Raw genomic sequence first — 22,999 nt, 5'->3', positions numbered from 1 at the left:
GACAACTTGTATCTGACCCTTGTAATGGAATGCAGTGGGCTAATGAAAACAAACAAAAAAATTCTACTTTCGATACAGAACGTTAATAAAAGAGGTGTGGTTGGAAGGAAAGGTGACTGGCCAACAAGCAGACAAAAAAAGGAGATATACTGATTGCCCAGACAACAGAAAGTAGCACAGCTGACGACAACGGCATCTTGGAAAACAATCACTCGTTGCCTCTGTTTGCGTAGCAGCTAGAGTGCCGCAGCTTGATGACGTCGTCACGGTGTAGTGGTGTCCCATTTCTTAGGGGAACATTTTCACCACTTGACACTTACCCCTCCACTGGGGGGCCGAGGGATAGGGTTAGGGCTAGGGCTAGGGGAAGGGGTAAAAGATAGAATTGAGACTTAGTGTCCTGTTCTCACAACTGCTATTTGAGAGTTGTCAAAAGGAAAGGTGAAGGGGACCAATTGGCAATTTAGCCAATATGTCTAAGTCCTACCTAGGACTGAACTGAAAGACAACACAGAGGTGTTAATCATGGCACCACAGGAGCAAACCTTATGTACCAGCGCCATCAGGCTCGGATCTACATACCAGGCAGGATCCCAGGTGCAGACTGTGCAACCCTTGAAACAATCCAGCATCTCACGGCAAAGTGCAAGATACTGGCCGGCAAAGGATACATGGAATGCCGTAACCATAGTTTGCAGAAACCTCTGTGCGGAATATGGACTGAAGACCTCCAAGTCACAACAGGAAACACCTCCCAAGGTGGTGGAGAATGAGTGGCCACCACCATTTGGTCAGATTCAGACTGCCCAGATGGTGGTGGCCAACTAACTGGAAATAGTGATCATGGATAAGCAGCAGTGGAAAGCTGTAGTGACCAATGTATCCATCCCCAATGATGGAAATATTTAGAAAAAGGAGCATGAGAAGTACAAAGGCCTCAATGAGGAACTGAGAAGGCCTGGAAGGTGAAAGCAACGGTAGTACCCGTAATCATCAGAGCACTGGGGGGCCGTGTCCCCCACCCTGAAAAAGTGACTCCAAAAGGTACCTGGAGAAACATCAGACATCTCCATCCAGAAGAGTGCTGTCATAGGAACAGCTAAGATACTGCGTAGGACCCTCAAGCTCCTAGAGAGAGCTTGGTAGAGGACCCGAGCTTGAGATGAACAGCCACCTGCCCTACCCAGAGGAGATGGGAGGGTGAGTGAGGGAAGAGGTTTTTTTTTTTTTTTTTTTTTTTTTTTTTTTTTAGTATACATCACTATGAAAAACTTCATGCTTTTTTTTGGCTAAAACTAACATAGTTTTGATCTTAAACTCAGGATAACTGGGTCGTTTGTGTGCAAATTGTTGGATTTTGCACATTCTTGACATGAACCAAATCCTACTTATTGGTTTTGAAAATGTGCAAAATGGTTTTAAACATCCATGCCTGTCCCTTCTCTTCTTGCCACTTCATCTTTTTTCTCACAGACTTGCAAACACACATACTTTCACACTTACTCATGTTACGCTGCTCAGACAGCATATCGGTGCGTGACATGTCCTAGTGTATCCTCACCTGTCCTCATCTTCCTTTCCCCCCTCCACCCTGACATTCTTTCTTATCGCCTGCTGTCCTCCTCTTCCTCTCTGTCACTCTTTCACGCTCCACCTCTTCACACCCTCCGTCTGTCTGTCTGGCCACCTACTGAAAAATGAGAAAAATTATCTTGTCTTTCAGCTGCAGTTTTCTTTTCCATCCATCATAACCTGCCCCATGTTCCTGCACCGGTGTAACACTGCTTATGTTCCGGTCCTTCTGTTTTCTTTTCTTGACTCCTCTCATTGTTGTTTCTCTGCCTTCACTACTGTTTCTTCTACAAGACAGCTACACTCAGAAATATGAGTTTGTCTTTGGGAGATGTCAGCACTTGGTTGATTCTCTGGGACAATGGCATTTGTGTTTTCCCGCTAAACTGGGTCTGCACAAACACACTTGCTGTTATTTTGTCTTGCTTTAGCTTTACATAATGAAGGAAGGATGCAGGCTTATGACCTAAAGTTGTCATAGCAACAGATGATTGTTAAAGCATGTAGATGTTGGTTCTCATGGTTCTCAACATTAAAAGTGTTACAAACATCTCAGTTTAATTAATATTTTGCTGAATCTTAGTCATGTATACATGTGCATTTTTGCTTGCTTTCTTCATGGACCTCTTTAATTGCTGCTCGGAAAGCCTGTATGAACATTGAATTTGCAAATAAGTGTTTATGTTCCAGATGCTAAGGTCGTTTGTCATTGGGTTGTTCAGCATGTCTTGTCTTGGCTCTCCTCTTTAACCAGGATGGACTCATGCTCTCGGGAGAAGAGGCAACATGGCGCTTGCTGAAAGATGCTCTGCCAAGACTGGAAGGACTAAAAGCAGAGTCCAGAATCCTTTACCTCCGTGGTTAAAGTCAGCAAGGGCAAAGCATTTATCAACTTTTCTCAATTAATTTTTTAACTCTGCCTTCATGTTTTATGAGAACCACTGTGACAGAGTTTACATAATTTGGTGTTTCACATTAAGAATGTTTTCACATCAAGTCAAATCAAATTTAATTTCAAAACGCTTTGCATGCAAAAAGCAATACAAAGTGCTTTATATAAAAACGTGTTCAATTGAAATAAAGATAAAATTAGCCTTCACACACCAGAGTATATAATGAAGCAATTTAAAAATACACACCTTATCCTGTCTCTTTCACACACAATTACATTTGTAGTCCCCCCACCCACCCCACCCCTCCACCCTCTTCTTGGGGATCTGTCTGTAGCAGGAGCCAGCCCACTCATGGTCACAAAGGGTGCCACCACAGGAACCACTAAGATCAGTGCAGGTGGGAGATCATGCCAAAGCTGTAGGGCTGCAGGACCCCCAACCACCCAGACGAAGATGATCTGAGCAGGCAAAGACACCAGTGTGGAGGATCCCCATGAAGAATACACTGGAGTTAAAAATGTCAATGTAAAGATCAATGAAAATAGGTCTCACCTTAATTTTCAGTGCTGATTTGAGGAACAGTTCTGGTACACATCAGAATATGTGAGATAATAAGAAGGCCTAATGCCATAAAGACATTTATAAATAACATGTTTAATTTTTTTTATTTGCTAAAATGAAAGTATGTTTCCTTAATCAATGTCGGAAATACATGTAGATGAGTCAACAGGTCAGTAGGGAGGTAAAGTGCAGTAATGACTTTGGTAAAAGCAAATTGGATGACTTCCCACTATGTTAGATAACAATTATGAGAAAATTGTTTATTTTTATCCAGTTTGGATATTTTGTGACATTTGAGTCTCAGGACAGGATTAAATGTGGTGCTTTGTTTTCCATGTCCACAAATCTGCCCTGAGGTATTTTCATCATGAGACAGAGAGAGAGGGAAAGTGCTAGACATTAGGAAATTGTCTCTTTACATCACATTCATGCAAAGTTGTCACAAAAACTTAAGATTTTCTTCAAAAGCTTGCCATTTTAATCTCATTTATGGATATTTGTAATCCACTATGACAGTTTGTTTTTCCTTAAGTCATCATCTAGATTGGCAAGAGCTTGTAGACGCATGTTGTCTCCTCTTAACAAACGTTGGTGGTGAAGTTCCTGATGAAAATCTCTACAAGCTCAGGATTACAGACATGGCTGTAGATGCTTCCATTCACCTGGGACACTGGAAGGAGGCTTTAGGATATGGGATGAAGACACTTGGAGTATACAGGTGAGTCATCATGGCATCATGTCCTGTCCAGCATCTCAGCATACAGAACAACAATCTGCGTGCCATATTTTTGCCAGACAGATTTTCTCTGTCAAGGGAGACATCTCATGTATATAGCTGCCCTTGATAATCTGAATATTTTTAATATTATGATAATTATTTTATTTTATTTTTATTTTTATTTTTTTTCCTTTTATCATTTTGCAATCATTGTCAGTCTTGATATGGCCGAGCTGGACCTGGCAGGGAAAGAGGAAAAAAAGAGGAAATGAAATGAGGAAAAAGAGAGAGAGAAAAGAAAGGCGTGTCTAAGCTGCTAAAGTCACAGTATTTGCAAAACAATATAAAGTACTGAAAAAATACAACAAGACATAAGTAGGATAGTGACAATATTCAAAAACAGACAAAAAAATGAAAAAGAAAATTAAAAGTAAAAAAAGTAAATGAATTAATGTAATAACAATTACAATACCAACCGTTATTAAACATACCTACAGAGAGTCATCAGCAATATTTAGTATAAAGCAGATGGGAAGATGAGCGCTTTGTGGGCGTGCACGTGTGAGTGTTCAACCTGTGATCATGCAATCAAAGATCAACTGAGTGCATGTAGGGGAACACGACCACGACCCGAGGTGTAGGGGAGGAAGCCAAGGCCCCCAGGGCCCGGCAAGCCCACCGCACACAGAGCCCAGGCAGGCAAAGCAGAGAGAGCCTCCATCCCCCGAGCCCAGAGCAGTGGAAGCCTCCAGGCAGGCGCCATGCGGCGCGACGAGGCAGGGGCACCGGGTAGCACAGGGCGACGGCAAGCCGGCCTGGCGGGTGCCGGGGGCCGAAGCGCAGAGAGCCGGCAGCCCACAGGCCCCAGGACCACCCGTACCCCGCGGCAGAGCCCCGGCCAAGACCCAGCGGGCCCCGCCCACCCAGAGCAAAACTATCACGGGCCGGCGCCACCACGATACCAGGGGCGGGATCTCCAAGGACAAGGACACGTCCGTAGACCTTCCCCCCAACAACCCCTCCCCACAACCCTCCCACTGCTTCCTATCCCCCCTCACCAGCACCCTCCCCATCCCTCTCCCTCCCAAGCCTACTGTCCCCCCCCCAACTCTCCACATTCACACACACACACACACACACACACACACACACACAAACACTTATGCAGCCAACCAGAGACCCTGCCGGCCCCAGGCCAGTACCAGGCCCGCCCCCAGCACCCCGAGTTCTCCCCACAAAGAGGGGGCATAGGAAGACCCCTGCCCCCCCCACCCGCCCGCCTCTGTAGTGTGTGCATGGGTGGGTCGTGGTTGTAGTGCCAGTAAAAAAAGGGGTGGCCGTGGGGGGGTGGGACAAGCTGCTGCCAGACAGCCAGACCCACCCTCCTCAGCATTCCCTTGTTTATGTGAGTGTCTGTGTGTGTGTTAAGTGTGTGTGCTGCTTGTGTAAATGTAATAGTGTCTAAGTTGTGAGTAAAATCGAGGGGAGAAAGACCCCAAAGGGAGGGGATGTGCAAGGGCCACCGCTGTAGCTCCTGTCCACCCCCCATGGCCAAGGCGCCTGTCCCCTCGAAACGCTAAATGTATATTAGTGTCTATGTTGCAATTAAAATTTAGTGGGGCAGGTGTTCGCCGGGGTCCATTGGAAAATGCCCCTTAGGGTTCCCGGGACCACCGACTTCACCCGCCCCACCGTGCCCTATATGCTGTATGTATGATGTCGGGTGGTGGAAGAGGAGGGGGGCATGGCGAGGGGCACAACCAGGGGAGAAGGACTCCTCCCCTGGGCGACCAACTCCTCAGCTGGCCACAGTAGGTGCCCCCACCTCACCGAGACAGAAGGGCAAGTCCCAGCCCGCCAGGCATTGCAGGAGGCAGCACCCCGGTCGTCCCCCCATCCCCGGCGGCCCAGCGCCAGAGGGAGGATCCCCTCCGCCATGGACACTATTCCTACCCCACCCATTCCCTACCATCCCCCTCCCTCCCACGCCCCCCGTCCACCCCCTCCTCTGCTGCCAACCCCTGCCCCCCCTCACCCCCCCCCTTCTACGCCCCCACCCCCTCCCACTACCAACCCGCACCAAACCCCATCCCTCTACGGACACATCATAATCCCCAGGGAACCCGCCAGGTACCATAGCAGCGCGACCCCGAGGGGCACGCTCCAGGCGACCAAGGCCCCCCAGGTCCAGGCCAGGCCTCCCCCTCCCGGAGGGAGGCAGCCCCGAAACCCGGGGGCCCCATGCTTCTCTCCTGAAAAAATGTTTCACGATTCTGAATCGCCGTAGCAACTGGCCTGAATACGAACAGCAGCAGATTTCCCTCCTGTTTTATGTTATCAGATGAATCGTGCTTAATGCGCTGCTCCGAGTGCCGTTTATTATCAAGGTTTTCAGCTTAACATATAAACCGTGTTTTCACCGGCTTCCATCTGTAGATCCAGCTCCAACCAGCATGTCTAAATCCTGTTTTGCGCCTTCATTAATAGAGGTCTGCATTTGGAAACAACGATTGCCATGGCAGCGTGTTAAAAAATGCTGTTTGTTGTTTACAGCTGCATTATAAACAACTGTTGATACTAAGACATCAGTTCTCAAGAAAAATAATACAAAGCTTTTAAAAAAACTAATTACAGATACAACTTTGAACTGTATCTACACACAGAAAGGTGAAAACATGGAAAAGAGCATTGCAAAGGTTTTTTAATGTTACATTCTATCTATCAGAATATTTTCTGCTCAAAATATTATTGACAATGATTGATGTGACATAATCATAAAATTGTAATATGCTATAAATAACAATCAAGGGACACTTGAATACAGCTGGGTTTTTTTTTTAGCAGCTCTGGGAATAAGCTTGAAATGAAAGACAAGTTCATAATCTGTAACAGATCTGGCTCCAAAGTCTTTGAGATCTTTAACAATTTAGGTGATGTAAGATGTCCCCCAGATCTATGTTGTTAATGGGATAAAACTGTCATGGTGTTTAAACTGTTTTGCAGTGGACACATTTGCTCCTAACACATTGAAACTAGTCACAAGCTGATTGACTAAACCCTCTGACAGTGCAGGTGTTATAGAAAAGACATGGTTAAACATTTCTCTCATGTTTTCAGTTATACACCATTTTGTGATTACCTCCATTTAAACATCCAAATCACCCTGGCAACCCTGATGTTGGTAGACAGTGTCTTAATTGCAGTAGTCAGCATTTAGTGTTCACAGTTTGGAAAGTCATGTGTTGAAGCTTGAACATTGAGGCTACTCAGAACGATCAGTGGAAGACAACTTTTTTGCCACCTTAAACAACCTGAGCCTGAGACATTTAACAGTTCAAATATGTATGGAGGATCCTTACATTGTGTTACTGTGTGTAAGTTGACACTATTTGGCACGTCTCAAGTGAAGGTCCACACTGGTTGGTTGCTCCAAAGTGAGCATGCTCTGACATCTGTCTGCAGCTGGTGAAGTTGATAGCAAATTATTTTTCAGTCTTGTTAAATGATTTTAATATTTAAACCAGATGAGATGCTTCTCTTCTCTTCTGGAACTTTGAAGTTGTAGTTGGTTCACACAGTACGACTGACCTGTGTCTGGGAGTACTGCAGCAGATTTAGTTTTCCAAACTTAATCCCAGGCTTGTTCCACTGAGCCTCATCAAGCAATTACAGCTGAAACAATTCTCCTTTTCATCTTTTATCTTACACTATTAGTGTAATAGTGTAATAATAGTGTAATAGTGTTACACTAATAGTGTAAGATAAAAGATGAGAAGAAGACTTGTTTGCATTTCAGCAAACAAAGAAGAAGCTGCTGGTTATTCTGTATGTTCATCTGTTGATTCATCCTCTCTGCATGCACAATCTGAGCTGATCGTACATGCTGGAAAAAAAAAAAAAAAAAGTACAGATGTTTTCATCAGTATTTAGATAAAATCCAGTCACTTTCCTTAAAAGAAGTAAACTTTCATCACCATGCTGCCCGTGTCATGATCATTGTGTATCTGCTTTCTAGCTGTTCAAGGTTTCCCTCTGTCATGTCCTCTGCCAACTCCTGCCCTGCTGACCGCCTGGGAATTTTAAACAAGTAAATGTGCAGTCGAAGACATGGACATCTCTGTGGCCCTCAGCAATCTTGCCTTTTTTAGAGTCATAGAGCATTTAGAGTATATGATTACTACTGATCAGATTTGCATTTACCTCAGATCCAAGAAATTTGGTTCTGTAAAATGAATGAAGGTGCAGTGCAGGAAGATGTTTATATATATATATATATATATGTATATATATATATATATATATATATATATATATATATATATATATATATATATATGTATAATAATGTGTGTGTGTGTGTGTGTGTGTGTGTGTGTATGTGTGGATAAATTTATGTTAAAGTAAACATAACATATTTTGGCAGCACACGGAAGTGTTCATTCAGTTCCATTGCTGCTAGACACAAAGATTCATTGAACATGTGATGCTTCAGGAGTGCATTTTATCCCAATTGACACATTCTCTTTTTGTTTTCAATTTAAAATGCTGAGTTTTAGCTCCTGTCTCTGTTAAAATAATTCAATACTAAGTCAGTAATAAGTAATAACAAGTTAAGATAACTTTGGATATACTGTGTGTCTTGTATTACAGGATGTAAATTCATGGACTGTACATGCAAGCAGTTCAGCAGAGGTGCTTTTTCATTTGAATGATCGTAGACTTTGTACTTTGTAACTGTAGATCCTTTATATGTACTAAAATATATAAAAAAGAAACAATATAAGACACATGAATGAAAGGGAACTCCTCTAAAGCAGCGTCTGACCCCATTCAGTTCAGATCATTTACTGGTACTGTGCTGATTGTTTCAGTTCTGCTAAGACTTTGCTCCTGTAACTGAGACTCCTGTTGGGATTAATGATCAGCCAGCATCAACGTTTAGGTCGCATGTCAAAATGATAAGCACAGTGGAGACTGAAGTGTATACTACGTGGTAAGTATTATTAAAAGTTGGACATGGAGATCAGACTTTTTTCAGCATGAGGAAAGGTTTGGTGTAGTTTTTCAGTCATAAAGAGCTCACAGATTACAGAGGCCAACACTAAATACATTTAGTGTGTAATAGCCATTAAACAGCCATCTGACAGCCTCACACTGAATCACAGACTGCTACAGTAGATCTTAACAGGATTTTGCTGTTATCGGTTGCGTGAGGTATAAAGTAACAACGTAATGCTGCAAATGCCTTAAGAAGAGGGCCGTGTGTTTATCAAGCCCCTGGTAAAAGGCTGAAGTGTACCAAAGCAAAACCTGATGTAGTGGAAATTCATATAAGCACAAAAGTGATTAAATCTGTGTCTGAAGTTGCATTAAACGACATCAGTGTTTGATTTGGGATGTTCAGACCTCTCGTCTTTACCTCATGGTTCTACAGTGTAGTTCGCTCAGTCTCAACACCATACTTCTTATTCACTTTAATGTGTGTGTGTGTGTGTGTGTGTGTGTGTGTGTGTGTGTGTGTGTGTGTGTGTGTGTGTGTGTGTGTGTGTAAGAGAGAAACAAATTGATTTTGTGTGAAGGGCACAGCTCTGGTGGCACAGCCGTGTTCTCTCACATCAGCAACAACATAACCACAGGAGAGAAACCACAGCACAGCTTATAAATAAATAAGTAGACTGTGGGCACCAGAAGAACGAGAATGATGGTGATGAGAATTAGGAGATGGAGAGATCTGAGATTAGAAAAAAAAAGCCAAAAATGACTGAATGTGGTGTTACTTAATTCTATTATCTTCATTTATATCTTTCAGTTATTTCATTCTTAAAAGGCTATTTATTCTTTTTTCTTAAAAAAAAAAAAAATGATGTAAAAACCGCTTTACTGGTGAATAATCCACTTACTGACTTATTTATACCATTTTCTCCAGGGATTATTTACAATACACTGAAAATTATCTGAAAAATATAATGCATAACCAGTTATTTATAGATTTTTTTTTTTTTTTTATTTTAATTTTTTTAACTCGGCATTAAAAAGAAAATATTCTTGTATTTTTCATTGGCTGTAGTCTTACATTCAGTAGTTGTATTTTACCCAAAAATGTGTATATTGTGTACATTGTTTATAACATGTTGACTTTTGGTTGTCTGACTTTGTGGATGATGTCTGAACAAGAAATATTAACTTTGCTAAATGAGCAATGTAAAAATATTGTAAAAACGTGATTGAAAACATTGACCTTGTCAGGCTTGATGTCGTCTAAAATGTGAATATTTTGCAAAATTTTATAATATATCAACAAAAAAGAGGTCAGCTGTTAACAATAACAAGGCTTTTTAGACACTTTTATGTAATAGTTCTGTTGCAACAATCCCTGTTTCCAAGGTTTTTTCTGTAGCTCTGTAAGTTATAATTGCATTATTTTTTAAATTCAACACAAAATTCTTTACTGGTACCAGTTTGACAGGAAATACATTTTTCCTTACAAACTGTTGAAACTTGGGTTTTCTTGACAGATCCATGCTCACTTCAACCACCAAAATCAGTACATTGGGGGGGGGGAATCCGAGAGGAAAAAGAAAGTTTTTCCTCTAAAGATCAAACCTGAAAAATGTCAAACTCTGAAAATGGATTCGGGGCGCCACTTTAGGATATTTTTCAAGGTCTTTTTAGCTTAATAGAAGTTTTCATATGAATTTTTTAATAAAATCCATAAGGTGAACCTGCAAGGGGAAGGAAAATCTGGTGTGGAATAACCTAAATGAAAAACGAGAGAAGGGCAGAAAGGTGCAGGTTGAGCTGTGATAACAACCTGAGTGAATGAGGAGGAAGGGAAGAGGGTTGGCATAAGTGATGTGATACAAGAATCCCAAGGAAATGCAGAAACATAGTGGGGGGAAACAGATGGGATGTACTTAGCTTTACACTGGTAGGAGGGAAGAACACAATGAAAGAAAAATAAATAAATAGAAGAGATTTAAGGAAAAAAAAAGTGAGAGTGGGAGGAGGATCCTCCATATTCATTTCCTATCTTCCTCTGGGCTCTTCACAGACAGGGAGGAAAGATTGCTGCAGGAGTTCTCCATGTCTCTCCCTCTCTCCTGTCCTTCCCCTCATTCTGTATTCCTTTCTTCTTCCACTCTCTCTGCAGGTCCTTTCTCGGTTTCTCTATTCAGTTTGTGATGTGTAGGGAGGTTATTCTCGAACAATAATACACACCTGCTGCAGGCTGCACACACCAGGCTCATTCAACATCTTCATGCTGCACATATATTCTTCCTAAAGATACACTTATACACAGATTCATGAATATGTGAAGCCATACACATATGTGTATTTGTACAAACAGACCTGCAAATATAGGTGACACACATAAAGTTCAGCTTAGAGCCTTTACAGAGATGTTGCTGCTTCATGTGGTTTTTATTTATTTATTTTTTGTAAAAACATTCACCATAACTTCTTGTTGAGATTTTTGCAGGACATCAATAATGAAATGAAACTTCCCATTTTGCATCATCCAGTTTTTGGTTGGTTCCTCAGAATAAATGAAGGATTTATCCCTCTGGATGCGCTGGTGTGCATTAGCATTCAGTAGACTTATTGAGAGACCGCTATTGCATAAGGTTTTCGCATCAACAATGGCCTCGGTGGACCAGACAAGTGCACCCATAAATCAGTCTGGATGAATCTGCTGGTGGTTCGATGTGATATCCAATGCAAAGACTTTTAAAACCAGCAGCATCACAGAGCTGTTCACTTGCTCTCTAGAGGAGAAAAGTGTTTCATGCAAAGTCTGAAGTAGAAGACAGAAATTAAATATTGAAAAAGTTGGAGAATGTACATTTCAGTGTTGCGGAGTTAAAAGTTTTTCAGAAAGAGCCTTTCCCATGAAATGCAGGATCGATTTGCTCCTTCCACATTGGTGTCAGAGGAGAGCATCCTTCTTTGGCTGAAATACACACTGCTCACACACAATCCAGCCTGGATCGAGCAGTCCTGAACAGGCGTTACTGAGCTTTATTTAAACCTACAAAGGCTGGAAGCCGGTTTTATAGATCACTTTTCTGTAGTAGTCTTCTGGTTCATGAGATTCTCCTAAATGTGAACAGACTTTTCAGTAAAGTCTCTCCAGCTCTGACTTAAGGTGACTGTATTTTGCCTAATTACAAATACTATTATAAGGTCAGGTTCATTAACTGTGGAACAGTAGAGCTGAATTTACTGTTACGTTGAACTGGCATCAAATTCCAACCAGCCAGAAAGCTTGGAGCTAATCATCAGCGTGTTTTCCTTCTTATCACCAGTTTTCCTCTTTGTAAGCTGAATCATGTTTCCCTCTCGCAAACAGCAGGACGTGGATCTTTTGTTCCAGACAAGTGCCTCATTAGTTCCACTGCATTTGCCAGAAAATGCTACACTTTCCCCAAACTATTCACGCCCCCCCCCCCCCCCCCCCCCCCCCCCAATTCATCCGTTGTAGCCGAGAGCTATGACTTTCTAACTAGCTTGATACAACCATAAGACTCTATTTCTCTTTAATTTACTCTCACAGGAATAGAAATTAGTGGATAAATCAGGAGACAGGAGGCTAATGAAATTATTTTAATTGCCTCGTTGGTCTGTATGCAAAAGAGAAACATAATTGCTATGTGGTTTTGACGTGTATTTTTACTTGTCATGGCTGCCTGAATCGCTTGCTTGATAATTGAATCAATATTGCAACTTGTTATTATTCATTGAGGACTAATGCTGTTTGGTTTAGTCTCTGAACTCTCTATTTAATGATTAAATGTTAACCATGGGGGAATTGATGGGGGGGGGGCTTTAGTAAAGCTTGAAGTTGTGAACAAATGGACTGTTAACACTCTGAGTAAAAACTGCTGGAAATGTCAGAGAAGATGTAGAGGTGGACATTTTTCTGCTTGATGAAACTTCATTAAGAAAAACAATTAAAGAGTTGGAAACTTTTAATTTTTAGAAAGAACATATTTTTTTCTGTCCATAAAGATGAAACTTTGATTAATTTTCTGTTCAAATGAAATGATAAACTATTTGTATTGTTGAACTCAGAGCTTGTTGAACCCGTTTGTTTACTTTGCAGATTGCTGAAATGTGGCAAATAAACCAGGTTAAACAGGTGAAATGGATTCATATTGACTTTGTCTTTGTATGCATGTTTAAATGAGTGCCGTGTGCATTCATGTCTGTGTTTTCTCACAGAGAAAGAAGCTGGGCCAGAAATTTAAATCGAGTGTGCATTTTGATAGGCTTTGAGCTTTGTCCATACGTTTAAATGCCATTTCTACTGCAGTTCTTCATAATAAGCGAATATTTTTAAGGAGAAGTCAGAAGATCAGTGCAGGAAATGGAATGAATATTAAAAATGGCAGCAGAGGTAAAGTGGTGGAGAAGAATTAATGGAGACCTGCAGAGGGGGGAATGACTCCACCAGTAATCCCTGCAGCAGCAACATGTAAGAGCAGAGTGAAGCTGATGCAAAGGAACATGGTTTGGATTATAGCAGTGGAAGAGAATCATTAAAGAAGAGAGAACAGGAAAAGTAAAGTTTGCTTAAACAAACAAAACAAAAAAACTCTGCATCTAACATCATTTTCAGTATTTCTGTTGTTTTGTCTGTCGTGATTGTGTGCAGTATTTGTCTGTGATTGTGAATTTGTGTGTTAATCTCCAAGCGCTGTGCACATCACGTTGCATGCTGTAGTTTTCTGTGAAGCTAGAAGGGAAATTAATTTGAGAGAAGAGCTGGCTCTCACACACAAACATGCAGACACACCCACACTTTGACATAACCAGATTCAGACCAACGCCAAGACATGCGTAATGCACACACCTTTGCACGTCTGAATAATCTTCCTCTCTCCTAACATTACATGTATCACACTTAGATTTAGACACTGACGGGCACAACAGATCATGTTAGTGTAGCTGTGTGAGTCCATGCTGAGTGTTTATCTCAGAGTGATGGAGAGCAAACTGACTAAATGAAAGCAAATCCTGCAGTCACATTCTGTGTACTCATAGACTGAACCTCTTCATTTGCTTTGACAGGCTGCGTGGTAAACTCTTCTACCCGCCAGTCCAGTTCCACTTGCAGTGCAGAGTGCATGGTGGTTCACTTATGTAAGAAATAGAAGCCAATTGTCGGGTCCACCTATTAAACCAGTGCACTGTTTGGCTTCCTTAGAAAAACTAATGGCAAGATGCTGTAACAGAGATGATCATTTAAGCTCAGATTTAAAACTTTGTCCTGATCAGGCAGCAGTGGAGCCGTTTTCTTTGACTGGAATTAACCCCAGCATATATGTATCGTATTAACGCAGGTTTATTTGTTTTGTCAGGGTCCATGCTGGTGATTTGTACTGCTCAGACATGTACAGTATATCTACAAGCAGAACAGTGCAAACCTTCACATATATTAGGAACCATTTCTCTTCTCATGGGAGGGAACATTAAAAATAAATGCAAACTACATGAAAATTAACAAAATCAGAAGAACAATAGAATAAAAGACATAAAAACTCGAACTGTTTGAAGTTATGGTGAAAGGGTTGTGGTTTCATCTTCTCTGTCTGTCTTGTTTATTAAGGCGGTACTTCCCTGATCCACATCCAGTTCACGGGGTTCAGCTGATGAGAGTTGGGAAGCTGCAGCATTATCTGCAACATGCTGAAGAAGCTTTGGACACATTCAAACAGGTAAGCGCCATTAAATTAGTACTGATGTTGCAGTCAGAGCTGTCTTTTAAAGTTTATTTCATATTTAAAGTTATAGATGTCTTTAGTGTTGTTATCTTTTGGGTACTTGTGAAAAAAAATGCATGAAGGGAAATTTTATTGTACAGAAAATCACAGTGCATTATCACTTTTTTTCTTTTTCTTTTTTTTTTTTTTTTTTAACTTTTCCAGGCCTTTAAAATCATAAAGATTACTCATGGTGAAGATCACCCCCTCACAACTGACCTCATGGTGAAGATGGAGGAATGTCGTGCTGAGATGGAGCATCTGTCGTCCAGGAGTCATTAAATTATGGACATCTGTTTGCCTCTTATGTGCGACTGGTGCTAAAAAAAACTAACCAGCAGTGTCCCCCATCAGTATTTCATGCAGACCAAACAGGAATATCAGCACTGTGCTTATAAATAGCGAGCGGACGCATCAGCTGAGAGACGACGGTATCATAGGTTCATGTGTTGTGCTACCACTTCATGTCAGGATTCAATGGCCAAGTTGGTCTGCTGTGCAAAAGATAGCCGTCACAAACAGCTGCCATGTGTCTGCATGATGACATCTTACCAACATGTCATATACATAATAATACATTTCTACTGTTGATTTTATGCTGGTGAGAAGAATGAGTGGTTCATTTTGTTTGCTTCTGAGTCTTATTTCCACATTTGTTTTAGTTTCTCTACATCCTCTCCCTCTGGTGGTTACTTATTTTACTTTACTCTCACCTGCAAACGCTTCAGATGAATCAGTGTGCATGGGTAAAGTTTACAGCATCAAGCCAGAATTAAAAGGACTGTCAATTTTGTTTGTGCTAAATGTGATTGATCCATCTTCTGCCACTACGTTCCTACCCTCACCTATGGTCATGAGCTGTGGGTCGTGACCGAAAGAACGAGATCTCGTATACAGGCGGCTGAAATTAGTATCCCCTGCAGGGTGGCCGGGTTCTCCCTTAGAGATAGGGTGAGGGGAGCTCGGTCATCTGGGAGGGGCTCAGTGTAAAGCCGCTGCTCCTCCGCATCGAGAGGAACCAGTTGAGGTGGCTCAGGCATCTGGTCAGGATGCCTCCTGGATGCCTCCCTGGTGAGGTGTTCCTGACATGTCCCTCTGGGAGGAGACCCCGGGGGAGACCCAGGACACGCTGGAGGGATTATATCTCTCGGCTGGCCTGGAAATGCCTTGGGACTCCCCCGCAGGGTTGTCAAATGTGGCTGGGGAGAGGGAAGTCTGGGCTTCCCTGCTTAGGCTGCTGCCCCCGCGACCCGACCCCGGATAAGCGGCAGAAGATGGACGGATAAATGTGATTGTGTGAGGTGAATATCGGCACTTTGTGTGTTGTGTGTCAAAGAGTAGGAATGATTTTGTTTTCGTTTCTGAATTATTTAGGCATAATACCTGGGTTTGGGAAGGCTTGTTTTTAATTAGAAAAATTGTTTTTATAACGTAAAGCTCTTAGCGCTGCTTCGTTGGTATGAAAAGTGTATCAGTATAAAATTTGATTTGATTTGCAGTTTTAGGACGTTTCTGCTGATCTGTTTGAAAAAACAACCTGGTGATACTTTGCCATTTTACAATTTTTAGTTCATGGATCGTAATGTTTCTACATTTGAAACATGTGGACAAAAATGCCTTTTTCATGTTTTCTGCTGTAGCAGGACTGTTTGCAACGCTGCACCACCTGACACACATACGCGCACACACACACACACACACACATATGACTTGGTTGTTGGCTTAAGATAAAATAAAATAATACTTTATTCATCCTGTAGGTTGAGAAATTCAGACTTTACAGCAGCAAATGGCAAGTAGACAGTAATAGAAGTAGGAAAAAATGGAAGGAAATTATCTTTGACGGCCCACCACAGGCAAAGGCATCAGCAGTGTTTAAACACACTGTCTCATAAAGAGATTTAGTTCCATTAACATTTTTCTCCTGTGGATGACCAGCGGAAAAATAGGATTTCCCCACCCCCCACAGGGGTCTACTACTCCAGTTTGACAACCTCCACTATAAATTAGTGAGAATATCCCAGAACCAGCTTTTAAAGACAACGTGTGATTGTTTAAGTGCTAAGTAACTGCTGGCAGCTTGTTTTGACATATTGACTTTGTGGCTGTGACATTTCTGCAGTTTTGGTTTTGATCTGTAGCCTGTTATTCCCCCATTCTGTCTTTTAGTGAAAGACCTGGAGAGAGGGAGGCCCCTCTGGCCCCCGTCTCCTATGTAATCTGTGGATTCCATCATGATGAGTGATCTCAGGGCCGTGGATCTCTGGTGTGTGTGTGTGCACACTTGTGTTTGTGTTGGTTTAGTTAAGCCAGGTTCTCAAAACATCCATCATGGTCCGTGCATATCCATCACACACACTTCCCCTGTTAATCCCTGTTTTTTGTGTGTTACTGTGTTGGTGTGCAAGCTCAGAGTGTGTATGGTAGTTAGTTTCTCTCACACACCAACGCTTCCCATGTTAATCCCAAAATTCAACCATTTACAAACTGATGACAGCATTTCCTGTGTGAAAAACTTTGTGTGTGTGTGTGTCACATAGTGCTGCAGCCGAGCAAAATCACGTTCTGCTCCTCTGTTCAGATATTATCTGTCCATCAGATTATCTGTTTTATTTATTGAAAATAATTTTGGACATGATCAAAAGTTTTAGAAGTTTCTTTCTTTGTATGTTTGAACAAAAAAGATGGTGTGTGTGTGTGCCTGAAGCCCAGCTCAGCGAAGAGTCTGTCTGCTCCTACCACCATTACTCACTCCAGTAGACATTACATTCAGTCTCTCTCCTCCTCCCTCTCTCTCCTTTCACCTCATAATGTCGATCAAATTAGATTCAGCGTTGCCCAATCAAAATCCTCCGTCACCCACTGTAAAAACAAATACATTTCTGTCATTTCCCACCAAGTGCTTTGAATTAAGGTCATCATTCATTAGCATCGTGTCTTTCACTGTCAGACTGTGGTCAGAGGGAGGAAATCTCACACCAGTTGGTTTTATCCGCCTTCCTTCACTTTCCTGTCATTGACCCTTCCCTGCTTTCAATTTTCACCCTTGTTTCAGGCTCTCCTGCTGCTCCACCACCTCTACTTTACATACCGGCTGTCATGTCTCACTTCCATCCCTTGATAGTTTCATGGCTCTCCTGCTGTATATTCCCTACATGGAGCTAAAGATTAATATGCGATCCAAATCCAAACTAAAGGGTCATCCAGGAAAGGGAGATGGTGATCCTATGAGTTATAATTGAAGGCAACTGGATTCTCTTTTATTTCTTTTTTTCTCTTCTTAAATCTTTATTTAACTCTAAACTCATTGGTGAGCAGTTCCAGGCTTATCAGCTGTTGCCATTCACACCTGAGAGTCGCTGAAGGCATATGAGTGTAGTTGACCCGCCCAGCTATCCCATGGATCATTAGGCTTGTTGCCACTTGTGAGTTGTTGACGTGTCTGTAGAACACGTGATGTGATGGTGTGAAAAGTTTAGAAACTGCCTGGGAGGGAGAGTCAAACTGCAGCTGGAGCTCCTCTCCAGTGAGTTTAGAGCTGAAGGAGCCTTCAGGATGAGAGGTGAAACATTTTCAGTTACCTTCGATTCAAGCTCTTAGGAATACCATGACGTAGATGATGGAGTACCTACATTGACAAGGAGATGATTTTACTCTGAAGACGTTCACGCAGTGTACCCTGTAACTAACTGTAGGTGCTTGTTTGTCTCTTCATTACCCTGTGATTGATTGCTGAGCTGTCCACCTCTGATCTTCAGGATGGATTGGGATAGTGTGTGTGGAAAATAGATGAATGTAATCTCATGTTATATTACACGCAGGTCCCGGTGAGCCTGCATGTCTCCATCATATTCCTGTTTCGTCATCTTTCATCCTAATTCTTTTAAATCTGAGCTGGATTTTAAAACCAGCCATGGAGTACTTGGCTGACTATGAAATGTTCACATTTATTCAGTTTTGTTATTATAATCATATTAAGCATCATCACAGATATATATTAACTTAAATTGACTGTGATTAAACATTGAAATGGAAACTGAGAATCCCTTGTGGGGTCATTTAAGGAAAATATCAATAGAACTCCTAAAATAGCATTGTATGCTCATGTCTGATGCATCAAGTTGGAATTTAAGCTGTTCATTCATTTTGGGGCTGAAGATTAAACTAAAAGAGAAAGGTCTCAGTGAGTTAGCAGATGGACTTAAATCCTGCAGGAATCATGGGTCCAGCAGGAGAGCCTGAAACAAGGTGAAAATTGGAAGCTGTTAGAAATGTGAAGGAAGGAGTTTTAAACCAAATGATGTGCTTTGTTCTGTGAGCGTTTTATTTGTCAGCAACCATTTTAAAGGCAATTTTTCTTTTCCTACCATTTCCAGACGAAGGAAAACGTTCAAATTTGAGAAATCCAATCAATTTAATCAAACCATCTTATTATAAACCATCTTAGTTCTTCCAACTTCATTTTCTCTTTCACTGATAAAATAGAATTATGTCCTGCTAGGTTTTATCATGTGGCTTTATCCCTGTATAGTTCCCCTTGGATACACGTTTTCTCCTCTTATTGCCAGGTCTCTTTCCCATCCTTGCCGTTTCCTGCAGTGCATTAATGATCAAAGGCTCAACAGGGCAACAGAGAAACTGCCTGCAGGTTACTAAAGGTCCACATGCAGACACTATTCTACAGATGTCTGTCTTTCAGGCACATTTAACAGCTACTCTTAAAGAATCTCCACTGACTTTTGTCGGTGTAAGAATGCCTCGTCTGCCTTCCAGCTCTGCTTCATCTTTTAAAACTGAATATTTCATCAAGACTGAAACAGACAGCACAACAGATGTTGCAGCAGCACTTTTCTGTGTGCAAAAACACAAAACAAAACAAGGAACCAGACATGAAACGCTTTCAATACATGTTTTTATTTACATCCTCCATCTTTCTTTTGCATCAACACAACATGTCAGACCACATTTTACAAAAGCAGGAAGTCTGCAGAAGGCAGTTTGATCCTGAATCATGTAGACAACACAAATGCAGTCAGCAAATTGCAGATCACATTCCTTCACATAAGGATTTATTAACACTTGTTTCTGAGCAGACTGAAAGTTTGGTCTTATCTGTTATCTGGGCATTTTCTAAAACATCTTTTAAACACTTCACAGAACTGAAGTTGTCACTTAAGTCTGATGACAACTTTTGATTTATGTAAATGTGGTCTGACTTGGAATGTAAAACACACAGTAGTCCTTATGACCTTAAAGATGCTATGTGTCAGATTATCAGATAACACATTTATAATTCATCAATACCTCTGAAAAACATGTCACGTCAAATATGTCCGTTTTTTTTTTTTAGACTGCGTTTGTTGCATTTTTCTGTTTGTCCTACTACGACACATTATGAATATTTGGCGAGTGATTTGATTTTAAATATTCCACATAGTTTGCACTGACTAGTATTGGCTTCAAAGTCTTTGAGATATTGCTTGAATTATAAAGTGCCACCACAGTAGATTTGGCAGTGAAAGGTCAGAGAAGAAACCTCCCACATAGCATCTTAACACTGGCAACATATACAGGCTCATTCAGAGGTTCAGGTTTCCAAAAACATTCACCACTAATTACACAAGGCTGTAAGTCTGTATCATAAAGGCATTCACTTCAAGCAACAACCAAAACTTAACCGTGGTTCGGCGGTTTAAACAATCCTGTTGTTCCAGCTACTATGTGTGGTCAGGTTCATGTATTTGTATATTATTTAACAACTTCGCCTCTTCACATTTCCTCAGTGGATCAGAAACAAAATAGTCAAGGTCTGCAATGAATTAGTTTGAGTCGGGTGTGTTGGAGCAGGGATACATGGAAAACCTGCTAGATTGCATCTCTCATAGGACCGGAGCAAGTTACCTTGATATTCTGTATAACACTTGGATTAAGATCCTCAATGTGGAACTCACGGCAACACTGCATCATGGGAGTTTACTCTCCCAAGCTGTCTTGTATTATTATTCAAAAGGTTTCTTGATTGTCAAACTCTACAATCAAGAGACCTCCTTGAAAGAGTTCTCGACTTTGTAAGTTCAAGAGGGAGTCTTTTTTTTTTCACTGATAATTCTGTAATTGTCTTCTGAAAGCAGACCGTATCTGGTGATGAAACTTCATGAGTCTGTGAAAATGCATGAACACGAAGAAAATAGCCATGAATCCAAAAGCATTAAAACATCTTTTGGTTAACTGTGAAATGAGAGAAGAAATTTACACTCCTTGATTACCCTACTAGTACAGCAGCAGAATTGTGTTCACATACATTTGGACCTGACTGTAACCACGGAGAGATTGAATGTTTTTGGAAACTCAAATCCATCAAAATCCCCAAGAGGAACCACAGAAGCAAATGAAACCAACCCAAAAAATATAGATATATATAAAATAAAAATGAGCGCATATATGATATGTGCACACAGTATACTTTTTTATATATGACATGAACTCCTCAAAGTATGTACAGTTATTTTTCTTAAATGCATAGTAACTTTTTTAAGATAATGTATCGATAAATAAGAACATTAATGAACAACTTTGCTCTCATGAGCTGAAATAAATAAACTTTCATTCGTGACCTCAATGGCGAACTGAGCGATTAGAATAGTATGCCAGACGGCTACTTTGCCTGCTTCTGATGAAAACACTTGAACAGGTCTTGGTTTCTCGGGTCATTTCCTGCCAAATTAACTCGCAGCTTTCTCCTTCAGCAAGTGAAATGATTGGCTGTTAGCTGTTTACACAGCCATGTGTGGACCAACACTACACAGTCCAGACAAACAAAGCAGAGTGATTAAGGTAGAACAGGACTTGTCATTGTTTCATCATTTCCACTCCTGAAGTCAGCTCTGGGTCCTCGGTCACCCTGACAGAAGATCAACAGGGTCCCAAAGAGTGGGCTCTGCTTGCAGGTCAAAGCCATACAGAAGAGAGATGGACATGTGGACAACACCAGCAATAATGACAATGTAGAAGAAGCATTTGAAGGGCGTTCCTCTATATTTCAGAAGGATGCAGGCTCTTTCTTATATTTATATTTGTACAAACATTAAGATAATAAACATCTCAAGCACCATAGATAAGTAATATGAACAAATTTTAAATGTTGCTATCCATCCAAAATAAATGAAACCAGGCAGAGATCTATGACTGGTAATTTGGCCTCCATTCTTTTTCTTTTTTTTAAGGGTGCTCAATCATAACATTTTGCTTTTTTTAGAAATTCTTCTTAAAAGTCCTGAGACTCAACACTGGAGTTATGTAATCTCAGCTTTGTTCCCAAAGTGCACAACTTAGTGTATCACTTTTCATATGCTCAAACTTTTCACGTATTCAGTTCATCCTATTGTCATTCATAGTCTCTGCATGGTTTCATTTCACGCAAATAAAAGAAGTCTTATTATAAAACACACACATTGACAAATCATTCAGTTTCTTTTAGAATAGAGGAGAACAAGACGGATACAAATAACAGACAGTCTGCTTGTCAGTCAGCAGGCTGGTGGATCATCAGTGGATGGACGTTCTTAACACTGGATCAGAGAAAAACCTTTCGCTTCCACTCCCATGTGACGCTGACATTTCATTGCTTTGTGAACACGAAAAAGCCATCACATCTGTATCAGAGGGAAATGAACTGTATGAATGCCCCAGAGGGTCCAAATTCAGATGCGGTCTGGTTGTTTGAAACGTTCAGGCAGAAACAACACACAGACGTAGCTGTGCAGCTCTTTTTCAGAGTCTTTGGAAAAACTGTTCATATTTGTTTTTCCATTCAGATTTTTGTTTTAATTGGCACCCTTTACTTTCCCATCTTAACTTATCTTCATTTCAGATTTAATGTGCTTTCTCTGATCTCTGATTACACACTGAAAAAGTGTCATTCCTTTTTTTTTTTTCTCTTCTCATATTATGAAACACTGACCCACAGTAAAACATCACATTAGGAAATGACTATAAATGAAAAGATTTATAGGACACTGATATATGCGTGGGTTTTTCTATGCTAGCACCATACTTTATGCACACAAAGTCAGAGGGAAAGAGAATTGGTCTTGGTATTGTTAGAAATGTTCACAAGGCACTTAATCTAAATCATCTGTCTTTCTCGCAGTCATTTCTGCACAATACCGCGTCATTCTGTAGTCAGCACTCTATTTACAGCCAAACTCTAAAAAGTGCTCTTCCAAAAAGATGGAAGAATTGTTTTCTTCATTTCCCACACCTCTTTTTATCCTCCTTGTTTAAAAAAAAAGAATCAGTTTTTGTTTAACTCTCTCCTCCTTTTCTTTCTATACATTCCTCAGAGTTTGACACAGACTGTGAGACTTCTCTGCAGTCAAACTATTTTATTTTTCTGGTCACTTGGTTCAAACTAGCCTGGTTTTTAGATGCTGTTTAGTATCGGCCACTGAGATTGTTTCCAAGTCCCAAAACAAATCTCTGGATATCTCCAT

At 41.0% G+C, this 22,999-nt stretch overlaps 1 protein-coding gene across 1 annotated transcript in view; it reads left to right on the top strand.

Moving 5' to 3' along the window:
• Positions 1–16,968, top strand: part of smyd3 (SET and MYND domain containing 3) — a gene marked incomplete at its 5' end in the record, with an annotated part of 95,297 nt that extends 78,329 nt beyond the window's left edge. The window contains 4 exons of the mRNA XM_079245510.1: positions 2,327–2,429; positions 3,570–3,744; positions 14,354–14,462; positions 14,673–16,968. Coding sequence (XP_079101636.1) covers positions 2,327–2,429; positions 3,570–3,744; positions 14,354–14,462; positions 14,673–14,789 — 504 coding nt within the window. The 3' untranslated portion in view covers positions 14,790–16,968. The remainder of the gene's footprint in view (positions 1–2,326; positions 2,430–3,569; positions 3,745–14,353; positions 14,463–14,672) is intronic.
• Between the last annotated feature and the right edge of the window lie 6,031 nt (positions 16,969–22,999).

The sequence above is a fragment of the Telmatherina bonti genome (genome assembly GCF_933228915.1).
Source record: "Telmatherina bonti genome assembly, chromosome: 1".
NCBI classification, from domain to species: domain Eukaryota; kingdom Metazoa; phylum Chordata; class Actinopteri; order Atheriniformes; family Telmatherinidae; genus Telmatherina; species Telmatherina bonti.
Note: the sequence above shows the minus strand (reverse complement) of the source record. Positions and strands in the feature narration are given on the sequence as shown.